The 26826-nt window shown below is 51.2% G+C and overlaps 1 protein-coding gene across 2 annotated transcripts in view; it reads right to left on the reverse strand.

Moving 5' to 3' along the window:
• Nucleotides 1-25297, reverse strand: part of RCSD1 (RCSD domain containing 1) — a 64465-nt gene extending 39168 nt beyond the window's left edge. Inside the window, exon 1 of one of the 2 annotated variants that reach the window (XM_040987562.1) lies at nt 25092-25297. In XM_040987562.1, coding sequence (XP_040843496.1) covers nt 25092-25097 — 6 coding nt within the window. In that variant the 5' untranslated portion in view covers nt 25098-25297. The remainder of the gene's footprint in view (nt 1-25091) is intronic. The other variant, XM_040987563.1, reaches the window with a different exon arrangement.
• Nucleotides 25298-26826: the final 1529 nt, after the last annotated feature.

Here is a 26826-nt window from a genome sequence, read left to right on the forward strand (position 1 = left end):
GCTTTGAGCTATTTCCTCCCTACACAGCACATCCCTGTTGGTGGGTCACCCCTCCGCAGACAGAGATGGGCCTGGACCACACACTGTTATAGCCCAGGATGGGCAATGCTTAAGGGAAGCTGTCAGTGAGCGTCCTGGGGCAGCTTCCAAGTCTGCAAGCTGCTCTCCTGCAGGAGACAGAGTTTGGGGAAGTTGAGCTCATTTCCTTGAGGAGAGGTGTAGCCTCGTCCCAGCTTTAGAAACAAGAGGTCCTTGTTCCCTTCTGTCCTCTGCAGCCTTCCCAGGCCCTGGGAGGCAGGGTCCAGGAGTCCCAGAGAGCAGTGATAACAGGCCCAGCTGGAGAGGATATGACTGTTGGGTGTGCAGAGTTCACGGGCAGATTTGGTACTGGCAATCAGGATGCATCATGCTGCTCTCTCCCGCCTTCTCACACCAACGGGCCACCCAGCCTGGTCCTCCAGTCTTTCAGATACATGCCCAGGCTGAGCAACAGGCTGTATCCTCACTGTGGCCCGTGACCTTCAGGTTGCCAGGTTGTCATTAATTCATCTTTATATAGAATATAAAGCCATCGTCCATGAGACTTGTCCATCTCCCCTTCTGCCCCTCCTTTGTTTCTGGGAAGACTCCAGCCTGATGTTGACAGATACTCTGGGCTGAACACCATTCTGTTTCTACAGAATGCTTCGTGGTGAGAGACGCTTCTGGGAGCATGGAGAAGCTCAACAAAGGAAAACACACAGCATGTTTATGTCTGTGACATCTGTGTAAAAACACCAGAAAGCAACCAGTGGAGAGAAAATGCTAACCCAGTGTCATCATTCAAGAAGCTCTGAGCTCTGTTAATACAATGCAAAGTAACTCGAAGGCATTACTGTACAACTATTAGATTGGTAAAATGATGCTGCCATGATGAAGGCCAAAGCTGCCAGGTTTATGGGGAATTTTTTTTTTCCCTTTAAAAACGACTGTTCGTTAGGACTGGATGTTTACCCTAGAGGTTAGAATGTGAGTTGAGATACCTGTGCCCACAGCAGAGTGCCTGATCACAGTGTTCTAGAAGTTAATGCAAACCCTGGAATGCAGTGATGATGGCTCAAGTAACTGGATTCCTGCTACTCACATGAGTGACCTGGATTGAGTTCCTGCCTTCCAGCTTCAGCTCAGCCCAGCCCCAGGCCTAGACATTGTGGATATTTGGTGAATAAATTAGTGGCTGGAAACGCTGCCTGGCTAACTATTTTAATAAACAAAGAGTCCCAGCACAATGGTTCAATGGCTAAATCCTTGCCTTGTATGTGCTGGGATCCCATATGGGTGCCAGGTGCCAGTTTATGCCCTGGCTGCTCCACTTACCATCCAGTTTCCTGCTGATGGCCTGGGAAAACAGTGGAAGATGGTCAAAACCTTGGGATCCTGCACCCACGTGGGAGACCTAGAAGAAGCTGCTGGCTTTGGATCATCTCGGCTCTGACTTGCAGTCACTTGGGGAGTGAACCAGTATGTGGAAGATCTTTCTCTGTCTCTTCCTCTCTCTGTATATCTGCCTTTCCAATAAAAATTATAAGTAAATCTTTTAAAACAATGAACAAAGCAATCTGCTGTTAGCATCACACATGAATTGATTCTGCACTCTTTTGAGACAATAATTTGGGACCATGGAACAAGAGCTCAAACACACTTTGTCTATTTTTAGAATATATTAAGGAGATGAAGAAGGAAGTAATTTGTAGCCATCTATAGCAGTACTATTTATAAAGGTGAAAAATTAGAGGCCATGGGAATACTGATTTTCAGAGAGAGATTGAAGGAGCTCTCCCATGAGAAATGACCGACGATGTTTTAACATACAGAGATGCAAGAGACAACAACAACAACAACAACAAAATGCCCGAAAAACCCGCAGAGCTTTGTCAGCAGCGAGGAATCACACAGAGCCAGAGATGTTCACTGATAAAGAGAAGCGAATGTGGAAGGATGGACACAAAGCTGAGGCTCATTCGCTTTGCAAGCTCGTGCTTCTCATTACCAGAAAATAATCACACGAAAATGTGAGTGCTCCGCAGGGGCTGCACCCACTCGCAGGAGCAGGTCTGGTTCCAGTCTGACAACTGCTCCTATCTTTACCTAGGCCTCTGGGCCGAAAATACACCCGGGTATCTGGCCATAGGAACGTTTCAACCTTAAAGGGGCCCCGTTCCTTTTAAAGCTGAAATCCTCTTCCATCCTGGTGTGATAAGAGGGGAATGGTGGCTCCAGGAGGAATGAGAAGTGAAGAGAGATAGGAGCCAGGGTTGGGGAACTTTCCTTCCAACCTGGAACTGGCCAAGGGTGATGAGGGGCATGGAGAACACCCACCCTTCCCGTGTGTGTGGGAAAGGCGCTGGCGAATGTCTGGGTGAGAGGAAACATCTGGGGTCCACCTCCCAGATAAGGGTGGAGGAGGGGAGGAATGCAACCCCTCCCAGGCTCCACTGGGAGGAAGCCTGTTGGAGACCCCATTACGACCACAGTGATTGAGGGTGGCGGGAAAGGTGTGGGCTCTGCCAGCCGTGTGGTCATGCTGTGGCCTCTTCTCTATCAGGGAGAAGAACTACTGGGCAGAGGGAAGCACAACTCCTTGCAGGACAATAAGGAAGAGGCTGGGAGGCATGCTGGGCAGAGCAACCAGCCCAGAGGGGCTGGAAAGCAGAGGCTGGGCACCCTTTGTTAGCAAGGAGTGGTACAAGCTTAGCCACCTGCAGCGAGTGCTAGGGGCCCAAGCGGCAGAATGGCTGGTCCGGAGGCAGTGTGCCAGGTGCTGGGAGTTGCCCAGCATGTGCCCAGGACAGGTACGACAGGGGCAGCCAGGGGTGGGTTCAAGGGACCCCCAGCAAGACTTGAGTGTTTACGGCCTTTGGCAACCTGCTTCCATCCTTGTGGCTGTGGTTGGGAGTGGAGACCTTCACTGCAACCTTTCCACTCTCACCCAAGCTGGAAGGGAGGCTCCTGGGTTGAGGGCATGTCATGGACCGCACTGTGCCCCTCAGTCTTGCCACACACCCTCTTCTGACATCCTAGAGCCAGAGGACTGTACTTAGTGATGGGGTGTTTATAGAGTTCATTCTGTTGAAACAAGGCCAGCTCACCACTTTAATAACGACGAAAGGGCATGCATGGCTCCATTAATATGACATCTTTCAGGTAGTTGATGGCTTTTCGACTTGCACACCCTCGATGGTCTGGGTGGTTTCTCCAGCCCTCTTGAGCTGCCTGACTGGGGTTTTTCCGGATGAGTAAAGCAGTGGACTGTCTTCACTGATCACCTAAGACTCCTTCCAGGAAGAGGAATCTCAGACCTTTCAGTCTCCAGAAACACGAGCAAGCGAAGTTCTGTCAGTGAAGTCTCCAAGTGCGTTACTACTGAAGCCACACCAAACTAATAAAGCCATGGAACTTGGCCTTGAGGAGCTGTCTGTCTCTGGGCTGCTGCCTCCTCCTCCTCCCGCCCTCTCCCACCCAACTCCCTTGCCCCATTGTACCGTGCACACTCCTGCTCACGGCGTGCATCAGGGAAAAGCATCTCGTAGTTGGTCCTACTCCAGTGACACACAGTAGGGCCATCGGCTGGGCGAGAGTTCTCCCCTTCCCCGTCCCCTGTGCTCTGTGGATAATTTTTGCTTTTGTTTCTGGAATGCACATTCTTCCCTGAACAAAGGGAGGTCCCTTTAGCTTATGAACGCTGGCCTTGGCTGTGGTTGGGATGGAACCTTGGGCTGGAGGAGCAGGCAGTGGTCCATCTGGTGGGGTCAACAGGCCTTTCCTCAGACCCCCTCAGGCCCCGTGGTAGTCTCCCCCACCAACTCCCAGTCCCAGGCCAGCACTGACCCAAACACTGAGGAGTGAGGAAATCCCATCCACCTCCAGGCATGTGGCTTCAGACATAGCTTCTGCCCTAAGCAAGTGGTCCAGGTTCAGCCAATCTAGCCTCACCTGCTGCAGCTGAGGAAAGAAGCCCAGACCCAGGGGATGTGAATGTCCCTTGCTTCACTCCTGCCCCAACATACACACCCCAATTCCAGAGCACCTGCTTTCTCTCAGAGACCTAATTATTTCCAGATATATCCCAATGTTCCTTCAAACACTGTGTTGACAAATATCTTGTAACTTAAGAGTTCTTGAACTTTTTCCAAATCCTTGACTAGGAAGACATTCATCCCTTTAATAAGCCTCCCAAGAAGCCAGGCAGGGATGGGATGGTCATCCTGGTGATGATTCAGTCCTGAGGCTCTCATTTCACACCCGTAATAACTTAGTGACCTGAGCTCTCATTTACCACTCCACCTGGCATTCACTAGCTAGATTTGCAAGCTCACTCGGTTCTCCTCTTCCATGCCACCTGCACAATGCACTTCACAGTGCCACAAGGCACAGGGGAGTCATTTGTCATCACTGCAGGAAACCATGTCACTGGTGTGTCCACCTTGTAAATGTTATGGCTATATGTGGGCACCCCAACTGGAGCACAGGCCCTCTGGAATCAGGTTGTTCCTGCTCTGAGTTCTCAGCTCTGCCTCTGGTAGAAACTTCTCCCTCTGAGGAGGTGTTTCCCCCTCAAATTCCCCTCTCTCAGTGTCCAGAAAACTGAAAACTGATCTACTGGATGACCCAGCTATGCCACTCCTGGAAATATATCCAAAGGAAGCGAAATCTATACATGAGAAGGTGACCTGCAATCCTATATTTACAGCAGCACAATCTGGAATAGAGAAGATATGGAAACAACCCAGATGATTTGTTGAAAGAGGAATGGATAAAGAAACTGTTAAGTACATCTACTCCATGGAATATTACTCCAGTATTCAGTAGTGAAATTCTACCATTTGCAACAAATAGAGATCATTATGCTCAGTGAAATAAGCCAATCCCCAAAGGACAAATATCATGTGTTTTCTCTGATACAATTGCAAAATACAAGATAAATAGTTATATAGGTGAATATGTATGTACATATATTCTCAAAGATGATCTGTGTAATGGAAACCAGCACACCAGGGAGCAGAGATACGTTGCAGTGTGTATCTCTACTTCCAAAGAAAAGGAGGACTCCCAACAAACTGTTAAGTACATCTTGAGAACAGGATGTTGGACTCTCTCTCTTTGTCTGTACCTACAATGTCATGATACACTTAGATAGCAGAATGATGGACTAGGGACTATTGCTGAAGAGCTACACCATGGTGCTAATGTCGGGGGGACAGTGAGGGGGTAGAGGGGAGGTGGAAGGGGAAATCCTTGTGCATTTGGAACTGCATCATAAATATCACACACACACACACACACACACACACACACACACACACACACACTCCTCTCTTTCCAGCCCAGCGTCCGCAGTCCCTGCCAGGGCCCAACTCCTCCGGGCTTTAGTCGGAGGGGACCAAAAGGCCAACTTTCCAGCATCAGGCACCCTGCTCAGCTTATGTCAGATGTGGCTGTTGAGACCGAAGAGAACAAAAGCTCCCGATAGCCACCTACTGATGCCGCCAGTCACCTTATTCTCAGGATGCTGGGGTGGGGAATTACACGATCAGACTCCCACACTTTAAACGGTAGTTCGGGTTACAGTTCACAGAGTGGGACGGAGAGCGCATGTTGTGGAGACAGTTGAGAAAGCTGTTGAACCCTCCAGACTAAATCTCAGGAGAGCCATGCAGGGCTCCTGGGCACCAGTCAGGTCAAGTCTCAAGGTCCTGCCTCATCTACAACTAAATCCACTCTTCTCCCTCCAGCCACACATGCTTCAGCCATCCAGCCCATCCTTGTCCTTGGACTGAGCTCAGAGATCCTCTCCTTGGGGAAAAACATCCCTCCTCCACGGCCACCCTGCTCGGGGAGGGACTCTGATGTGTTGGCAAGCTTCATGTGTCCTAAGCACAGAACAGCCGGTCCCAAGCACCTACCAATCCGACTCCCTTACTGGTCTACGCACTCTGAAGAAAGTAGACCAGCGTTACTCTCCTCTGTAGCCAGAGTTCCCAGCATAGAACCAGACCCAGAAGGCGCTCACTCAGTACTTATCATTAAGTCAGCCAGTGGGGAGTGCTTCTCTTTCCTGGTGCAGACGACTCTAGCCTTGACCCCCAGGGGATTTCCTGGAGGACAAGCCATTCTCCCCGCCAGAGGCCAGCCCAGGTCTGCAGGTGTTTTGCTCCCTCCCTGGCTGGGTGAGGTTCCCAGAGTCCCCAGGCTCCTTGTGGCCTGCTCCTCTCAGATCTGTCATTTCCTCTCACTGCTCCCCTGGGAAGTACCATATGCCTGCTGCTTTTCCCAGGGTGTCCACGCCCCTTTCCTGCCCTTCCCCATTGAGGGAGGACAGGGTTGTTGGCTGAATGAGGGCCCCCATGAGTTGCTCTCACTCCGCACCCCCTTCTGGGCACATCTTGCTGAGCCTGCAACTCGTGCGCTCCAGGTAGCAGAGAGCCTTTGTGGAAGGAGGGCTGGCTGGGGCCGATTTGGCAGTCTGCACTGAGAGTCATAAAAACATCCACATCCTTTTGACCTGATAATTCCACTCCTGGGAATTGCTTCCAAAGAAATCATTTGAAAGAAAAAGGATACATGCTCTGTTTATAGCTATGTTATTTATAAGGTGAAAGTGGAGGCAAATGTCATAGCCCAAAATAGAAAAAAAAAATGATCAAGCAAATCATGTTATATGCACATCAGAGCATTTAAAATGAGAACGCAATCAGAGAGAGCAAGAGTATTATCTAGAAACAGCATGATGGGAGAAGACGGGGTGCACAATGGCACGCGCACTGGCTGTGTTTCTGTAGGGACACGGCTACAAGCAACACACCAGTCAGGTAGCAGTAACCTGCCTAGCGGGCCTGTCTTGTGCTCCCCGCATGTGTCTAACTGCAAAGGGGATAGAATGCAGGAGGGGAGGGAGCAAGGAAAATAAAATGGCTGTTAGCTTAGGATGACGGATTTGTAGTTTTACCTTAAGATACTTAAGATTAGTTTAATAACCAATGATTTTTAGAAAGTGACCAGAGGGTCCGGCTCGGTAGCCTAGTGACTAAAGTCTTCGCCTTGCATGAGCCAGGATCCCATATGGGTGCTGGTTCTAATCCCAGCAGTCCTGCTTCTCATCCAGCTCCCTGCTTGTGGCCTGGGAAAGCAGCCAAGGACGGCCCAAAGCCTTGGGACCCTGCACCTGCATGGGAGATGCAGAAGAAACTCCTGGCTCCTGGCTTCAGATTGGCTCAGCTTTGGCCGTTACAGTCGCTTGGGGAATGAACCAGCAGATGGAAGATTTTCTCTCTGTCTCTCCTTCTCTCTGTAGATCTGACTCTCCAATAAAAAATAAAAATACATCTTTAAAAAAAATTATTAGAAATCAAAGAAAATGCTTGAGCCAAAGTCCTCGGGTTTTCCAGCAGGTGCATCTCCGCCATGCTTTAGTATTGCATTACAAGCAGTAACAATGGTCCAGTGAAACTTTCCCAGGGCACGGCTGGGCCTTGTGCCTCAGCTGACTGAGGACCCACAGCCAGATCGCTACCAGAAGCACTGACGACACATCTACCCGAAGGACAAGTAATTCTGTCCCCGTCTCTGGCCCGGCTGCCATTAGCCCAGCTTCCAGGTCACAGCACAGAAATTCCAAGGATCCTGTCTCCCAGGAGGCCTCCAATCCCCAGAGCTGGAGAAAGAATGAGGGACAACGAGGAGGAAGTCACACAGAAGAGACCTCAGGGGGTGATGCCCAAGTCCTGTGTTGGGGGCACAAGACCTGAGCCTTTTGCTGAGGGAAAATGTCGCTTTGCGCCTAACTCCAACTTCCAGGCCCTTCTCTCCATGGCCATGGCCATGCCCTTGCCCTATCCTCTGCTCCTATAGTACAACACAGACTCACCCTTGCTTCACGGTCTTGCTTCACGGTCTGGGCATCAACTCACTTCCCAGCCCCAGGTCTGAATTTCCCATGAGGTATCCTGCGCAGGTCTCCAACCCCGGGACCTCCTTCCTCCCTGGCCCTAAGAAGAAAACATAGCTACATGGTTCTCTTGCCCTGGGACTGCCAAGGCTCCTGGCACACACTCCCACCACAAGCCAAGGGCAAGGATGACGATTCTGGCCTCCTGGATTTCACAGCTTGCTTGCCTTTCCCAGTTCAAGGTTCACTTCTCACCGGCACCTGCTCCCCTCCCCCCCGGCTCCCCGCCACGCTGGGACCTACTAAGGCACCTCCTGTGTGCTTGCATACACACACACACACCTTCCGCCTCAGCACTTACATTCCTCAGGTGGTCCCATGTGACTTTCACTCCCTCCTCATCCCAGCACTGTCAACGCCCCTGCCATGCAGCCTGCTCCAGTCACATGCATGGAGAACAGTCTGCCTCCCAGGAATCCGCCTGCCCTGTGTTCTTGTCACTTGGGTGACATGTCAGCATCCCTGATCCCTGTTTTATTTGGGGTCACATCTTATCACTTGCCACCACCACTGCTCAACATCTTCATGTTTTACTCTCTCCAGGCATCGGACAGCACTTTCCATACAGTAGGCCCAATACGAGACTGTAATGGGTGAGCAAAGGCATGTGTGTTTCCAAGCCAGGTCCGTCCCACACTGGTGCACGAAATTTCCCCGAGGCCAAGCAAGGGACTTTACATTCATCCCTGTTTAATTTCATTATGTTGGTTTTGGCCCAGCATCCCGTTCTATATAAATCATTTTGAACTTGAATATGTCATGTATCATATTAACTATCCCAGCTGCAGGTCATCTGGATTCTTTCTATTTCTCATCCAAGCCATTAACAAAAGCTTTAAACAAGTTCAGGCCAAGAACAGAGTCCTGTGGCACGCTGTCTTGCGGTCCTTCACCAGAACACTTTGGAAAAGGTAGCTCTATCTGCTCTGAATTCATCTTGAAAAAAAAAAATCCATTGTAATGCAAGAAACGTGACTGCTTGGGAAATCAGAATACCCTGTTGGCATACGAAGTGCCCAGCTCCTTATACCCGGCCAGCAGCTCAGGAGCCATGCCAGCTGAGATGGGGAGAAGTGATCTGGTTTGAACCATTGGCTTCTTGCTTCCCAGCCCCTTAAAAGTCTTAGCAGTCTCAGAATCCCACCCTGTTTGGCTACATAGTGGGGGCTTTCCCGATGGAGGTGGGAAAGGAGAGGAAGTGCCAGGGTACATGGAACCCAGGGAAGGGAGCAGAAGAAGCACTCCAGGAGTCGCCCCTCATCTGAGGTCTCGCTTTCTGCAGTTTCACTAATCTGCAGTTAACTCTGACCTTAGAATATCAAATGGAAAGTTCTAGAAATAAACAACCTGAGTGTTAAGTTCATCCCCAATCCTAAGCCCATGATGAGATGTGTGCTGTTCCACTATGTCCTACCTGGGGCATGACTCAGCTCTCTGGCCAGCATACCCACGAAGTGACCAATAGTTCACTGTGATAGCATCATGGTACTTATGTTCAAGTAACCCTTATTTTACCAAACGCTGGTCCCAAAACACAAGATTGGTGGTGCATAGTTGAGATATGCCAAAGACCTAGTTGTAAAATGCTTTAAAAAAAGAGAGATTTATTTATTTTTATTGGAAAGGCAGAGAGACAGAATAGGAGAGGTAGAGAGGAAGATCCTCGGTCTGATGGTTCACTCCCCAAGCGGCCACAATGGCTGGAGCTGAGCCGAACCGAAGCCAGGAGCCAGGAGCTCTTCCCCCCGGTCTCCCATGTGGGTGCAGGGTCCCAAGGTTTGGACCATCCTCGACTGCCTTCCCAGACTACAAGCAGGGAGCTGGATGGGGAGCAGGGCAGCCGGGATTAGAACCACTGCCCATATGGGATTCCAGCGCGTGCAAGGCAAGGACTTTTACCACTATGCTACTGCATCTGGCCCTGTAAAATGCTTTCTTTAGGTGAAAGGTAAAATTCTTGATAGCAAGGAAAGAAAAGCATTGAATGGTCCTGGCACAACAGCTTAGTGACTAAAGTCCTTGCCTTTCATGCACCAGGATCCTCACCTTGTATACACCAGCACTGGTTCGTATCCCAGCTGCTCCACTTCCGATCCAGCTCCCTGCTTGTGGCCTGGGAAAGCAGTTGAGGATGGTCCAAGTCCTTGGAACCCTGCATCCATGTGGGAGACCTGAAGGAGTCTCCTGGATTCTCCTTTTGGATTGGCTGAGCTCCAGCTGTTGGGACCACTGAGGGAGGTAGACCAGCAGATGGATGCTCTCTCTGCATCTATTTTTCCCCGTCTCTCTATCACTCTGGCTTTCAAAGAAATAGCATTTAAAAAAACTGTTTAAAAATCATTTGTCAAGGTTGTTGAGATTGACTGTAAGAACAAGTCTCTATAAAATTAGCAGAGAAAAAAATCCATGTGAGTTTTTAAAAAAAGATTTATTTATTTTTATTGGAAAGGCAGTTATACAGAGAGGACGAAAGACAGAGAGGAAAATCTTTCACCCAATGATTCATTCCCCAAGTAGCCACTACAGCCGGAGCTGGGCCGATCCGAACTCAAGAGTTTCCTCCAAGTCTCCCATGTGGGTGCAAGGTCCCAAGACTTTGGGCCGTCCTCAACTGCTTTCCCGGGCCACAAGCAGGGAGCTGGATGGGAAGCGGGGCAGCCAGGATCTGAAATGGCGTCCATATGGGATCCTGGTGCATGCAAGGCGAGGACTTTAGCCACAGGCCATCAATTTAGGCCCATCCACGTTATTTTTAATGTTATACCTTAAGCTGCACAAATTATGGTCACGGTACACAGGTGTCTTTTTAAGACGGAAAAGTTGCTAACAGAGTTTAGTACCACCCCTGATTTCAGCCCACCAGGGATCTTACAATGTGTCCCCCAGGAAAGCAGGGGGCCCACTGTGTCTCAGCTGCCCGTTCCTCTTGCCCACTTGCCATTCCTGGCTGCACTGCATACAGGGGAACGGACTTCACACACTCACCATCTCCTCCCCATGCCTTCCCTTTTATTACTCTGCCTTTTACCACAGCAGCGGCACCCCCTTTTCCTCAGGCCTTGCCTGCACGGCGAGTCTGCAGTTCAGTTTTCTAGTCTCCCAGGTTCTGATCTGGACACATATGGGATGCCACATCCACACTGCCCCAGTGCCCAGCCTCCTACCAAAGGCCAGGGAGCTTTGCCAACACAGACTTGTGCATGAACCACCCCATCGCAGACTCTGAGGTCCAGGAACTCCAGGTATCCTGTGATTCACCCCACGTCCCCTTCAGAGCCGTTGCAGGTGAGTGAGCGTGGCTCTCTTCCGAAGCACTGTCCAGGCCTCTTCCTCAACAAGCAGTTAGGTTGCATCTGTTACCTGCTGGGTACTGTTCTGAGCACTGGACATGGCTGTTCACTCATTCCATCCTCACACCAGCTCTAGTCAGGAGGGTCTGCTTTTCTTTCCAATTTACAGATGGGAAAACCCAAGCAGAGAGACCACACACTGGTAAACGGTGAAGTTGGGACTTGACTCCAGCCCTCCGCCCCTGGGTCTGTGCTCTTACCGCTGCGTGACCCTCGGGCTGCCTTTCCACCCTGCAGCACGCAGCCTGCGTTCCTGGCTTCTCTCTCGAGGGTGTGGGTGAGAGAGGACTTTGGAGACTGTGTGGGAAAATGGCATTAAAAGATGTTTATTTTGGTGCAAAAGAATCCTGAAATCCATGCATAGTTTTCTCAAAAGACACAATCTCCAAGGATGTTTTTAAAGACCCTCTTGTACACGTGGTGATAAGTGCAGGGCTGTGGTTGCGATTTTTGGTGCTTGGGGTCCACGAGGGCGGGGGGCGGGGGAGACACGAGAAAATGCCTGGGGAAGAAAGTGTGGCAGATGCGCAGCATCTCCCCTGCTGTCTCACATGGCCCCACCCCATCCTACACTGGAAGGGCTTGCTTTGCTTACACTTACCAACCCACATCACCCTCCCTTCAGCCACCTTCCATAGGACACAGGGAACCCCAACACCTTTCTTACAGAAGGTGTTCTCTGGGTTATTACAGTTTTTCACAACTTCAATACATATGGACACCCTCATCGTCAATTGCTAGGAGAGTTGAACTTTTTTCAAGATGCTTCCATATTTATCATGCTTGATCTCAGTCTCCTTTCCCAAGCAGCCCAGGTGCGAAGGAAAAGCTGCTATCAAATGAACAGTTGGAGAAAGGGACTGGGATCCAGAGGTGGGCAGCTGTCTCTCCCTGGGCCCATCACAAGGTCAACAGTGAGACAAAAGAAGCTTCCAGATGCAGAGGGAGTGCAGTCTCTTGGTTTGCAATTGCTTAATTGCAAACTTACTCCCAGGCTGACTTTCAACACCCACTTCAGCTGGTAGCAAAGGCAGGGCTTAGACACAAGGCTGAGAGGAGACAATGGGGATTCCAAGTGCTGTGTCACCACCGGGGGGGGAGAAAAGAAACTGATGCCCCCTTCCTCCTCTGAAGCATTTTCTATTCAACAAGGCTGTGGGTGATGCTGCACTGCTAGATCAGCAATGGGCAGAAAGGCTCTCACATCGTGGGAGTGCATCGGCTCCATTCAGTCTCCTGATGGCATCAACTCTGTGCAGGCTGTTCCAGAAGTAAGATGTTGGAGGAACGGTATGAGCACCTGTATTGGCTTGTTTTCTGTTTCTCTGCTGCGGTTTCCCATGGCAACGGCACGTATAAGCTTCCTCTGTCAATGCCCCCTGCCTCTCTAAACCACCTTAAAGCACGAAGAATAGGTTGACACCAAGGTAAACCTCCTTTGTCCTTTCAAAGCAGCTTCTATTTCCATCAGGAAGAACACGTGCTTTCCTCTCATCTCGTCTCGCTCCTGCCAACCTGAAAGACGCAGCCTCCCTTCTGGGCCCAGCTCAAAGATCATCTGCTGCAAAGTCTTGTAGAACTCCCATCACTAATGATGTCCAGCTCTCATCATCCGGGGTCATGGAGGAATTGTCCCCCCACGCCCGGTGGTGGAGTGGCGCTGTGTGGCTTCTTCTGCCTTTTCAGGGAGAGAGCATCTGATGACACAGATGAGAGCTCTAGAACTTCCTTCCCTTCCCTGTGTCACGAAGAGCAGCAGTGTTCCCCTGGGAGCTGCCCATCTGCATGAGCCCCCAGCCAACCCTCCGCAGACAGCACGCCCGAGTTAGAAGTAAACAGGCCTTGTTTTCAGTCGCTAAGCTGTGGCACTGTTTGTTGCAGCAATGCCAGGCCATCCTGCTGCTTACGCAATAGGACTAGTTGCTGTTTTTTGCAGAACCAATCACATTGTCTTGTAATCATTTTTTTCATCTCTGCCTCCAGACTGTATGGATATCAAGGGCAATTAGGACACCTTAGTAACTCTCACTTGGTAGCTGCTCACTACATGTCATTAAATGCACGGAAGAATGAGCTGTTGGAGAACAGAATGTCATAAGAAACAATGCGAAATGCAATTGCACAGTCTTGTCAGGCAGTGTCCTTTACCAAGTGGGCAGTGGTCCTGGGTGGCACAGATAGCTATTTCCATGGGAACAGACCAACACAAGCAGAGATGAGTCTCATAACACCCTGAGGGCTTCTCCCTTCAGCAGTGATGTGTGTATGTTTTAATATTTATTTATTTTGATTGGAAAGGCAAATGTATAGAGAGAAGGACAGATAGAAGGATCCTCCATCTGCTGGTCTACCTCCCTCAGTGGTCCCAACAGCTGGAGCTCAGCCAATCCAAAAGGAGAATCCAGGAGACTCCTTCAGGTCTCCCACATGGACGCAGGGTCCCAAGGACTTGGACCATCCTCAACTGCTTTCCCAGGCCACAAGCAGGGAGCTGGATCGGAAGTGGGGTTGCCAGTGGCACCCAGATGGGATCCTGGCATTAGCCAGTTGAGCCATCATGCTGGGCCCTCCTTCCCAAACTTGTAGCCCTCTGATTAGGGAATTATATCTGCCATCACACTAGGAGGACAAAGCAGAGGATATGGGTGATAGCAACAGGGTATGTGTCATACAACAGGTGTCAGTGGATGCTCTTTGATCATCAGCAGCATCGGTAGAGGGCACAATAGCCTCCTAACAGCCTCACAGTCACCAAGGGTTCACCCTAACAGCCCTAAGCACCTTCCTCTGTATGGACAGCAAACGGTGAAGAGTGCTCCCCACAAAGTCAGGATCACCTCTTCTAAAGATATATGTGTTTGAAAGTCAGAGCTATAGCGACAGAGAGACACACAGAGAGAGAAACAGAGAGAGATCTTCCATCAGCCAGTTTATTCCTCAGATGGCCCCAATAGGCAGAGCTGAGCTGGTCTGAAGGTGGAAGCCAGGAGCTTGATTCAGGTCTCCCACTCGGGTGGTAGAGACACAGACACTTGGGAATCTCCTGCTGTTTCCCCAAATCAGGTGCATAAGCAGGGAGCTGGAATGGAAGTAGATCATCTGAGGCTAAAACCAGCACCCCAACAAATCCAGCCCCTCAACTGAGACAATGGATCTCTGTCACTTTCAAACCCAACCCAACTCCCCCATTCCCCACTGGGGTCACTTGTTAGAGCAGCCTCTACAAGCTCACACACCTGCCAGTCCCATAGGCATCAGGCTCTCCATCTAGGCAGCATCCAGGCATTCTGTTGGAGCCTGGAGACCTGGGCATCCCTCCAAGTCCCCATACATTTCTCTTAGGAAAACCTAGAGTTTAGGGTCATCCCTAGTACTCCATTTGGAATCTTTGAAGGAGGTTCAGGCATGGGTGGCCAGCCAGGGCAAAAGAGTTCCAGGGAAGAAGCCCTAGGGTTTTCCCAAGCCTGATGTGCTTGGGTAGGGACAGGACTGCTCCTGGTAGGCTGGGCCCACAGAGCCTCAGCTCTGGGTCTCTGTGAATTTGTTAAACCAGAGACAGTCAAAGCTGCCTTCTCCTTGCCCCCTAGATTATGCTACAAGGAATTCCTGAAAAATAAAATTCGAATCTGGAAGACCTCAGAGAAGTCCAGAAATAGAAAGACAAGAAAATAACTATGTATTGAAATATCTGGATCATGGACAAGGGTTTGACCTACAAGTTGAAACACCCATGCCCTAGGGCAGGTGTTGTACACAGGTTAAACTGCTGCTTGCAGTGCTGGCGTCCCATATGGGCACCAGTTCAAGACTCGTCTCCTCCATTTTCAATCCAGCTCCCTGCTAATGAGCCTGAAAAAGCAGCTGCAGGTGATTCAATTGCTTGGGCCCCCGCACCCACATGGGTACCCGGAAGAAGCTCCTGGGCTCCTGGCTTGGCCATGGCCTAGCCCCCACTGTTGCAGATGGAAGATCTCTCTCTCCCTCTCTGTCTGCAATTTCCTTTCAAAGAAACAAACCCTTTATGTAAAAGATGCCCACACTGGAATATTTGGGTTTGATACTCAGCTTTGCTGCAGACTGCAGTTTCCTTCTGCCTTGGGAGGCAGCGGGTGATGGCTCAAGTACTTGGGTCCCTGACACCCACATGGGAGACCTGAATGAAGATCCTGGCTCCCAAGCTCAGCTCCATTCAGCCTCGACAGTCGCAAGCATTGGGAAATGAAACTGTGCATGGAACCTGTCTATATGTCTCTGGATGTCTCTCTCTGTATAAATGCATGCATATATATGCGCGCGCACACACACACACACACACACACACACACAGAGGACCAAAAATGTCTTATGGTGTGCTTCCTTCTGCTTTCGATTGAGCCACTTGAAATGTGAGGCTTTCAAATGTGACCTTGAATAAATTCCTAATGTTATTAGTTTCCTCATCTTAAAAATGAAGAGGTTGAGAGAAATTGCTGAGGTTCCTTCTTGCTCTCAAACCTCTAACGCCTTACAAAATGATTGTTCAAAAAAACACCCACTTCCTTCTTTTGCCTTAGGCGTTGGGGTGAGCTGCACCCAGAGACACAGCCAGAGCCTGTCAGAAACCCTGTAGACATGCAGATGGGGGCTCAGAGACCAGCTGTGCCAGATTCACACCCGAAGGCTGGGGCTCCCTGGCCTCCTCCACGGCCTGAGCTGGGGTTTGTGGGATGCATGGTCTCCCTGAGAGTCCATACAGGCACCAGGGCAGTGGGGGTGGCCAGGCTCCCCTGAGAGCAAGCTAAACAACAGAGGCAAGGAGATCCCATCTACAGGGTGGGTTTGAATGTGGCTCCTCGGTTAATCTCTTCGCATACCTGGGGTAAATTATTTAAACACGGTCAAGCCTCAGCAGCTGTATCTAGAAAGTAGATGTCACAAGACTTTACGAGGATTAAAGCACAAATTGAGGCAAAACATGTGTAAGGAACAGGCATTCAACAAGTGGGCGTCATTCCCAGGACCACATGCTTCGGGTCTCTCCCACGCTGGCATCAGTGCTGGCTGCTCAGAGACCAAGGTTCCCATTATCCATCAAGACCTATCTGGAAAGCATGACAAGCCAGGAACCTGAGGCCTGGGAATGGCTTTGGGGAGGCCCCCTGGCAGGCAGGGAGGAGCAGCCCTCCAGCTCATGTGCTTGGAATGAAGTGTTGGGGGGTGGGAGGTGGAAGTCTAGCAGGGAGGCCAAATCCTCCTACAGCACCAAGCGTGACAGACATTCTCGATGACCTTGGGAGGGGGCAGGGCCTCGTGCGCCCTGGGTTGTGCAATAGTCGTTGCAAAGGCTAGGATTCTGGTTTCTGTCGCGCTGTGGCCTGGGTTATTATTGCGTTCGGTCAGCTGCTCTTCGGTATACCCTGGGGCATCCCTGGGTTGCCTCTGGTCAGAGCAGGGAAACAGATGTGTGGCTGCAGCGGGAGGTATTGTGGAGGATCAGGAGACTGTGTACGTGCCTGAGAGTGTGTGCAAGTCCGCACGCAGGTCAGAGGACCCTGGGGTCTTTCGGTGAGCTTGACCAATGGCTTTCTCTTGGGATCTGCAGCCTGTTTCCTGCTGACCCCGTGGCAGAGGGCATTAGATGCAGGCCCACAGCAGGAGCGGGCTCTGCAACAGACTCAAAGCCCTTGTGCACTGCACACCCAGGACTGCCCGGGGTAGGGCAAGAGCCACCCTCGCAGAGGAATCCCCAGCGGGTCCTCTCTGCCTCCCACCAGAGAAGTTGACTTTGAACTCCCACATACCTTACAGCTTACCAAGATCCTATCTCGTATTTTTCTTTCTGTCATATCATGTATATAGAGCTTGCTTCCCCAACCAGCAGAAAACCACAACTTACATTTCTCTCCTTCCCATCTAGTCCACCCAACTGAAATATGTTTCCCTCGCTCTACCCTCTAGTAACGTCCGGCTCACCCCGCGCCGCAGCCTGGAACGCGCACCCTGTAGTGTGGCTCTTGTGCAGTGTCCTGCTCTTACACAAGTAGCTTTGCTGCCGTCATTTCCTCTGATGGGAGCGCTCCTCCCAACTTCTTGCACTTGGTTGACTCCTATTCATCCCTGAAGACTCAACTCCGAAATCCCCTCCACCAGGAATCCCTCGCTGAAGCCTAGGCTGAGCCTCTGCCCTGTGCCTTGTGAGCCCTCACCCCTGGCCTGCAGTCACGTGTTTTGGTGCTTGCTTCCCTCCTTGACTGTGAGTTCTGCAGGAGCCAGCAAGCTGAGAGATGCACTCCTCATTCGATTGCAGACAGGGAAGGCACCACACATGTGTACCGATCCTTCTTAAAAAGCCAGGGCATAGCTTCCTGTGGGCTATTACTGACTGAAAACGGAAGACCCAACCTAGGAAACAGGTGTGATGGTGACCCCAGGCCCGGGGAGAAGGCCCTGATGTGGTGCAAGCAGGTTTCTAACAAAATGCTCAAGGTATGAATGCTTAAGTTCTTGGCTTGAAAAGCATTCACATTAGAGTCCAGAACCTCTCAGTGACCCATCTGGGAGATTGCAGCTCGGGGTCTCCAGCTGTTGCCCATTCAGGAGGGGCTTTAGCGGCATCGCACAGGCCCCCTGGACAGGAAAGGGCCCTGAGTGCTTACTGTACCTCTCCTAGTAAATCCACAAAGCACAGAATTGTGGCAGCTAGAGGCTCTCCTGGAACGGGACTCGATCTGTCCAAACACAGGTCTTCACAGGGTGAGTTCAGCTGTCGGCTACCACTACTCCCTGGACAGAGGTGCCCAGGCAACCCAAAAGGAAGACGATGGGCAGCTCACTGTCCCCTGGGACTCAGGGCTAAAAACACGAAGATCTACTTAAGGTGCAGGATCCCAATGAAATCAACAGTGTGGGCAGTGATGTCTCAAGCTGCATTATGCCTGCATGTCACTGCAGGTGCAACATGAGCTGGACGCCTGATGGAACTGTGCTGACACCTTGATCCCTAGAAGACCACATCTCTGTGTGTCTTCTGCAGGTTCTGGTTGAACCACTCCCCAGCACCTGTGGTAAACACTGCAAGCCGCCTGCTTCCTCCACCACCCCTTTTGGGTTCTTGGCGGGGCTCCTTCGCACCATGTCTGGGCCAGACAGGCGATGATGCTTTTACTCCCAACACCCAGAGCTCGGTGTTGATGTACAGACCACAGTGAGAGAAGTAGGGGTGGTCAGGCTCCACCCTGCATCCTAAAAGCATTATTCCTGGAGGAGGCAGAGCCGCCTTCAGATTCCTCTGGAACCCAAAGGCCCTTCTCTCTCGAGGCTCTGATAAGATTAGTGAGCTGCCAGCCGCCAGTGTTCCCATTTCCCACGAACCCGCCAGCGCTAGGCTCTGGCTCTCTGCCGGTGAGGAGCTGGGCTGTGGATCCAGCTCTGAAACCTGATGCCATGGCAGGAATGCCCACTCACCCCCTCCTGTGGTGGGCCCCCTTCCCCCAGACTACCTATCAGAATGCCCCTGTCCTTGTGCAGCTAAACCAATGGGCAATGTGTGCTCCCTGGAGCCAATGTCACTGCAAGGGTCCCCCGCAGTACACAGGAGTCAGAAGGCGGAATGTGGGGTAGCAGGCATGCGGCAGCCACCGAGGGCCCAGGGAGAGTTTGGGGCTGTTTCCTCCATGGCTTTCTCTCTTCCCTCCCAGCACCATGATTATTATTATTATTTATTTTTACGGTGATGGAAAAAGCTTGTGAAATAGATGAAAGTAAGACAAGTTTATTTTAGGGCAAACGTTTTTTGAAAAATATACATAGTTTTGCCCAACTCTGCATTCTCTATGAACTTTTTTGAAGACCTCATATGAATGGACTCCATTTTTTTGCACCTAAATAAATACTTTTAATATCATTTCCAATGAACTTTCTGAAGTTCCCTCACATAGATAAAAAATACAAACTACAGCATGAACAATTACATATATTTCTATTAATCTGCATACATCATAATTGTCAGTAATACAGATGGTTTGTGAGGATAAAAAGACAAGATAGCCTCCCGAAGTGCTACAGATCATTTAAGACACGCAAGAAATGCTGACTAAATATGGAATAAGTAAGTACTGTCTGGAAAGCATTGACATTGCCTCAGGGAAAAGGGCTCACTTGTCATCTCCATCTAGTTTGGAAATTCATGATCTAAATTCAGTGACAATAAGGTTGGATTCTCACTGACCAAATCCTCCATTTGTCCAACAAAATGGTAGACATGGTTGTGAAGAGATAAATTTAATTTCTATGTATCTACTAGTTGGCTGAACAAATGAGGGATTCAGAGAGTAGAAACGAAACTTTTTGAAAGCACACTCAGCTAGTTTGGTAGTACCTATGTTCCTATTTAGGCAACTAAAACATTAATTTATAGGCAAGATCTTAAGTCTCCAGCTGCTTCTTATTTTATTTAATTGAAAGTGAGAGAGCAAGGTAAAGAAGGGATGTAGAGAAAGAGATTTTTCCATTTGGTTCATTCCCCAAATGACTGCAAAGGTCCAAGACAGAAGCCAGGAACTCCATGTGGGCCTACCACATGGTGGGCAGGAGCCAGGGCACCTGGGACATCCTTTACCACCTTCCCAGGAACATCAATAGGGAGCTACTTTGGAAGCAGAGCAGCGCGGAACCTATCAGAACTCAGACCTGGGATGCCATTGTCACAGGTGGCTTCTAAACCTGCTATCCCACTCCACAGGTCCCCAGCTATTTCTTGACTACACACTTCTGTCCTCTACGTTCCTACCCACCAGTCTTTCCCTATCATATTTTCATCCTAAGAGATCTGTGTTTCTCTCAACATCCCAGACCTGTCTGCTTAGCATAAGCCAAACCAATACAGTGGAACTGTTTTTTTTTTTTTTTTAAAGAATGTGTTTTAAATTTAAGTTAAAAAAAAAAAAAAAGCCGGTAGTTCATTCACTCACTCAGCAAGTTTTATTGGGCTCTCACTCACTCAAGCCAAGATCCATGGCTTCTGCCTTGAAGGACCTTCCAGAGCCAGGCTTCCAGTGGGGGCAGCAATGCAGCTCTATCGAGTACTGTAACAGCATCTAAGAAGACTCCCAGAGGTGGAGATCTTTGAATTGCAGGTGGAGGGGGGAAAGGAATCCAACCAACCAGGCTTTAAGTGAGAAGTTAGAGCAAGTATGTGCCAGGCACCGTGTTAAGCTCTGGAAACCCAAGAACCCCTATGACAGTCCCTGCCCAAAGAGCTGTACCAGCATGCGCTGTCTCTGCTTGTCACCCTGGAGAACTCCACTCTCCTGGGTGCCCTGGCGAACTCCGAACACAAGTGGCCTCTGATTTCCACAGGACCTGAATCCGGATTGTCCGCTTGAACCACCACTGCTCTCTCCCCAGATCTGTATCAGCACCAAGCTGGAGTTAGGAACCAGAGCTACACACTGAAGCCAGGTATCCCGAGGGGAGACACGGGTGTCTTCACTGGCATGTACACTGAATGGCTAAAGACCCCCGCCCCCCTGTGCGTTCTGTTCTTGCTAAGTCCGCTAAGTCAGACTCTCCCTGGGCCAGCAAAGCAGCTCTGCCATGGGTCCTTTGCTCAGGCTATGAGCTGCCACCTCTGTCATCATCTCACACGATACTTCTCCGTGTTTCCCATTGTCTGTGGAGCTGAGTCCTGCACCACACAGTCTGGCCTTTCAGAGCTACACGTGGCTCTGTATGAACCAGGGAAGGGCACTGCTTGGGGGCACATCTAGCAAGCAGAATTTATATGAGGAGAAGATGATCCTTTCCTGCAGGTGGCTTAGGTTTCTTGTTCCTCCCACTCGGCCGGCCAGCATTTACTATACTTCCTGGCCCTCTGGCATTGCTTTCCTATTGTCAAAAGCTGCCATGTTCTTCCTGCACCCATCCCTCACACCTTCTCCTCCTCACCACCACCTTCTTTCCTCTCAGGCTTTTCTCGAGTCTCTTCTACTCTCAGCTCTCAAGGAACTCAGGGTTGGCACGAGTCATGCATGTGGAGCACGTGTGTTTGAAAGTCACACACATGATCAGATACACTGAGTCTAATTTCCTTTATCGAGTGTGAGTTTCAAAAGGCATGGACTTGGGCCCAGTGCGGTAGCCTAGTGACTCAATTCTTTGCCTTGCTTGCGCAAAGATACCATATGGGCGCCAGTTTGTATCCTAGCTGCTCTGCTTCCCATTCAGCTCTCTGCTTGTGGCCTGGGAGGGCAGTGGAAGATGACCCAAAGCCTTGGCACCCTGCACCTGCATGGGAGACCCAGAAGAATCTCCTGGCTTCCGATTGGCTCAGCTGTGGCCATTGTGGCTACTTGGGGAGTGAACCAGTGGATGGAGGATCTTTCTCGCTCCTTCTCTCTGTAAATCTGCCTTCCCGATAAAAATAAATATTCTTTTAAAACATATTTTTATTGAAAAGGCAGATATGCGGAGAGGAGGAAAGACAGAGAGGAAGATCTTCCATCTGCTAATTCACTCCTTAAGCGGCCACAATGGCTGGAGCTGAGCTTATCTGAAGCCAGGAGTCTGGAGCCTCTTTTGGGCCTCCCATGTGGGTGCAGGGTCCCAAGGCTTTGGGCCATCCTTGACTGCTTTTCCAGGCCACAAGTAGGGAACTGAATGGGAAGTGGGGCTGCTGGGATTAGAACTGGCACCCAGATGGGATCTTGGCACATTCAAGGTGAGGACTTTAGCTGCTAGGCCGCCATGCCAGGCCCAATATTCTTCTTCTTCTTCTTTTTTTTAAGGCATCGACTTGATGGCATCTTCATTTTATTCTTTCCAGAGGGCTTAATGATGGCTGACAAGACTCACGCTGTTGAAAATGGTAAGTGGTTTTTAAAACGATATTTCTCAGGGATGGCGTTGCAGCACAGCAAATTAAGTTGCCTACAAAGCCAGCAGCCCATAGGGTACCAGTTCAAGTCCCAAGTGCTCCACTTCCAACCCAGCTAACACTCCTATGAAACCACCAGAAGATGATTCAAGTCCTCGAGTCCCCGTCCTTATGGGGGAGACCTGGAAGAAGCTCCTGCTTCCTGGCTTTGGTCTGGCCCAATCACTGCAGTCAGCTGAGGGACGGACCAGCCGATGGAAGATCTACGTCTCTCTTCCTCCCTGTAATTTTGTCTTACAAATCAATGAAGGCTATTTCTCAATGACTTCCAGGGGCAGGTTTATGCCTAGTGGTTAGGACACCATCTGGAGCTCTTGAACCCCCAGACCCAGTGCCTTGGCTTCAAGTCTCTCTGTGCTTCTGATCCATCCTCCTGTGATTGTGCCTTCCAGGGAGGTAGCAGAGGACTGCTGTGGTACTCGGGGCCCTGCCATGCACACAGGGGGCCTGGGCTTCACCCTGGCCCAGCCCCAGCTCTTGCAGATATTTGAGGGAATCTACCACGAATGAAAGATCTCTGCCTTTCAAGTCAATGATGATACTGAAAGCAAACATTTCCAATGAGATCTAGAGAAAGCACGCCTTGTTTGGTGAGAACCGCAGTAGTGGAAATGAATGTGATTCGGCTTATTCCCAAATACGGTAGAAGCGTCGTGTCACACGTGGGTTTCACGTCTCTGCGGAAGGTTTTACTCTAGGTTTTCAGGAATCCCCACACCTCACTCTTGCCGGCCACACCCCACCTTGACAAATTCACTTCCTGGCCAAGAGTGGGTCTTCACCACCTCCTCTGGTTTCCTCTTCATCTCTTCATTTCCTTCACCTGCGCTAACAGTGACAAGGTTTGGCTTTCGCCTCCCCTCCTCCCCCAGGCTTTTCTACAATGTCAGAAAGCAGTGTCTGGCAGTCAGCACACCCATGGCCTGGGGTAGGTGCAGGGTGGCCTGTCAGGCGCCCCTCCCCAGCACATGGTGACTTGATTTTCTAGGTAGGCTCCTGGTGAGTCACCGCCCTCCTCACTTTGAAGCCAGGGGGCCCTCCCCGGCCCCGCCCCTCCACCCCACAGCAACACAGGAAGTTGCTCCACTGAGACCTTCCGGACTGTTGTCACCCACTGTTCCTTCCTCAACCAAAAGACACTCAAGTGCCTCTCTGGACCGGGCCTCCACTCCGCAGTTCAGACTTGCACCGGGTCCGGCAGCCACAGTCTGCTCCAAGCCTGAGCTTTGCTTTCCTCTTATCTCCAATCCATTGCTGCAAGAGATTAGGCAGGGCGTAAACCCTTTGGAATCTCCAGCTGGGGCCTGCAGTGCAGGCATCCTGTGCTGGTTCAGAGGAGGGAGCCCACTGTTAAAGCCTTTTCTTAAGGAACCTTCTCCAAGTTTGGCCACGGCAGGGTATCCCAGCCTTCTCCCTTCCCTGCCCTGGAGTGTACCTGCTCAGCAAGAGCCTGTTGCCATGAGCTTCTACAGTCTCAGAGATGACTTCCAAAGACCACCTGCGGAGCTGCACCCTTGGCCTTCACCCACCACGGTCCCCTACTTCGCAAATGTTTCTACAGATGGGCCACCTCCGGGTCCAGCAGATCCCAGAGTCCCCCACATTCTCTACGTTCTCTCTGCAGCTGATCTTGGTTCTGGCGGAGACAACTGGTTGAGCTGGAGGCCTAACGAAAGCTGCCCAAAGACAGGCATGCCCCTTTTGAGAAGCCCCAGAACTTTGCAGGCAAAGCAGTGAGTTAGCTCAGAAGAGACGCAGCTCAGGCATGAGCCTGGAGCTGGGAAGAGCTAGCGGGGAGGAGAGGCCAGGAACAGCTGGCTCCTGCCCGCCCGATGGCTGCTGATATCAGACTAGCCGCAGCATGGATTTCCTTTCCCAATCCAGTGGGAAATCACCTTAAAAAACCGTGTAACGTTGGCACCTTCCCCTTTCTTCTCTCCAAAAGCCCCAGGTCTGTCAAGATCAACTCAGGGCTCCATAGTCAAGTTTCCATTTCAGGGAGGGGAGAGGGGAGGGGATAACCTATGGAAGTTTCAAGTTGTGGAGCGTGGAGGATGTGGGGGACCCACAGCGTGCTCTGACACTGCAGGATGGTTCCTCAGACCTGCAGATGTTGGAACAGTCTTAGGAAAGTCCCCAGCCCTCTGCCGACACAAGTGTGAAGCCTTACTGTGGGGCGGTCCGTAGCATGCTCCAGAACCCAGTCTCAGCAAGCAAGGACGGCCGGTCTCAGCAAGCAAGGACGGCCAGTGGAGTCCCAAGTGTGATCAGAACTACGACCATTTGTCTGCCGCCCCGCTCCCCCGCTCCACCATCCTATCCCAGGAAAGGGGCGTCTGTGAAAGTAAGGAGGAATGTGTCAGGTACAATGGGTTTCAGACGGCAGCGGACTCTTAAACAGGAGAAGGGCTGTTCCCACTAGCACCCCCCCCCCCCCCCCCCCGCGGCAACGCTGTTTCTCTTTCCAATAAGCAGCTCAACCTCAGAGGCTCTGGTTTCTCGCAGTCTGTGCTCACACATTTGCTCACTTACAAACCTATGCACCAACTTTTTCTTACGCGGAAAAAAAGCACCCAACCCAGACACCTAGGTCCCTGGAAAGGCCCTTCTCTTCTCCCTCTGAAGGCTCTCCTTGCCCACCCTCTGCCTGTCCAGAGCTTCTGCCAGGTAGGGCTGGCGATGGTCAAACCTCCAGAGTTGGCAAACTGAGGTGCGGGGCAGCCCACATTTGCCCCTCCGCTACTCCGCGGCAGCGGTGGATAGCCAAGTGCTCCCTGCGCCGGGTGGGATGGCTGCCTGCAAAGGGGCGCCTGTGCCCCCCGCACCCCTGGTCGGGTTCCTGTACCTCCATGTTCTCCGGGTTGTCCTCCAGCAGCAGAGGTGCCCGCTAGCTCCGGGCTGGAAGTGGCGATCCCCGCTGTCCCCTCGGCTCCCGGGCCGGGTTCCAGCTGCAGCCGGCGCAGGGCGAGTGGGCGGCGGCGCACCGGGCTGTGCTCGGCTGTGGGACTGCCCCGTCCGCGGGGGCCCAGTGCGAGAGAACGAGGAAGGAGGAGGAGGAGGGAGGAGGAGGAGGAGGAGGAAGAATAGAGTGGGAGGAAAAAAAGGGAGGGGAGAGGCGAGGGGAGGGAGGCCAGTGAACAGGGTTTAAATTTAGACACAAATCTAAACAGATACTGTCCCCGCCGGGACAGGACTCCAGAGCCGGAGCCACCGGCTCTCTGAACCAGCCCGAGCGTGGGCGCGGCGCCACGGTGCGCCTTCGCCGCTGCGTCCTGCCGCCCGGGACCGGTCTGCCGTGCTGTCAGCCCTTCTCAGCCTCTGTCTTCGCTGGAGCACACTTTCTTTCCCTTGATCTTTCGCTCTTTCCATTTCCTTTCCTCCCCCTTTTATGTTCATCTTTCCTTCTTTCTGCACCCCCTCCCGCCCCCAACATTCTCGCTCTCTGCTTAAAATTGCCCGCGTGTCATACCTGGCTGTTGTGGAGTTCTTTCCCGGAGATGAGCGAGCCTGGATGTTCTTTTCAAACTGAGGTGGCCCCGGAGGCCACGAGGGTCCTTGGGTACCCACCAGTGCCCGGTTTAGGGAAGATGCTGCACCCTCGTGGGGAAGAGCTTTCCATCCCACCCATCTGTGTGTCAGGAGGAGCAGTAGAAAAGCCAAGTACTCAAAGTTTCCCAAGCCCCCTGGAATAGTAAGTCGCTTCCTCAAATCTTGCACTGAAGGGCTTTTGTGGGAATTTCCGCCCCCACAAGCCACTGGCTAAAGGACCTTTTCTCCATTCCTTAAATACAGTAAAGGGCAAGAACCTAATCATGCAATACCTCTGAGACAGCCTAGCAACTGTGCACCCCCCATGGCAGCGCCAGGCGGCCTCCTGGGCAGCAGTAAGACAGCAGGGACCGCGCTCTGCACCAAGCGCCATGTCTGCTATCATCGTCCGCTACTCGGCTGCCAGTCCTAGGTGCCCATTCCTGACGGTCTTACAAATGCAGGCGACTGGCTGGCAGGGGCGTCCCTGTGCCATCCCGCCGCAATGCCATTCCCTCTAACCCCATCCTCAAGCCTGGACCCCAGGTCATCAGACAAGGTTGGGCACAGGCAGAGGTGAGTTTTGTGAAGGGAGATGCAGCGAGGAATGCCGAGGGAAGTGAGTATGTACGCAGGCGAAGAGAACAGCCCCAATTCTGTTGCTCATCTCAGCATTTCCCATGCTCTGGGATGGCCACTTCCAAACTCATCTTTTGGAAATCAGGTCACCCTCCTGTCTGACTTCCTTTCTTTTTCTTTCTTTCTTTTTTTTTTTTTTTTTTTATAAAGCATCTCTCTCTCTCTCTCCCTCTCTCTCCCTATCTCTTTCTCTCTTTTAAGATTTATTTCTATATTGCAAAGTCAGGTTTACAGAGAGAGGAAGAGATAAAGACAAGAAAGTGACTGCAATAGTCATAGTTGAGCTGATCCTAAGCCAGGAGATTCTTCCAGGTCTTCCATGTGAGTACAGAGTCCCAGGACTTTGTGCCATCCTCTACTGCTTTCCTAGGATACAAGCAGGGAGCTAGAAGGAAAGTAGAGCAGCCAGGATA

Source organism: Ochotona curzoniae, unplaced genomic scaffold (assembly GCF_017591425.1).
Source record: "Ochotona curzoniae isolate NIBS_2020 unplaced genomic scaffold, NIBS_Ocur_1.0 contig_4754, whole genome shotgun sequence".
Classification (NCBI taxonomy): domain Eukaryota; kingdom Metazoa; phylum Chordata; class Mammalia; order Lagomorpha; family Ochotonidae; genus Ochotona; species Ochotona curzoniae.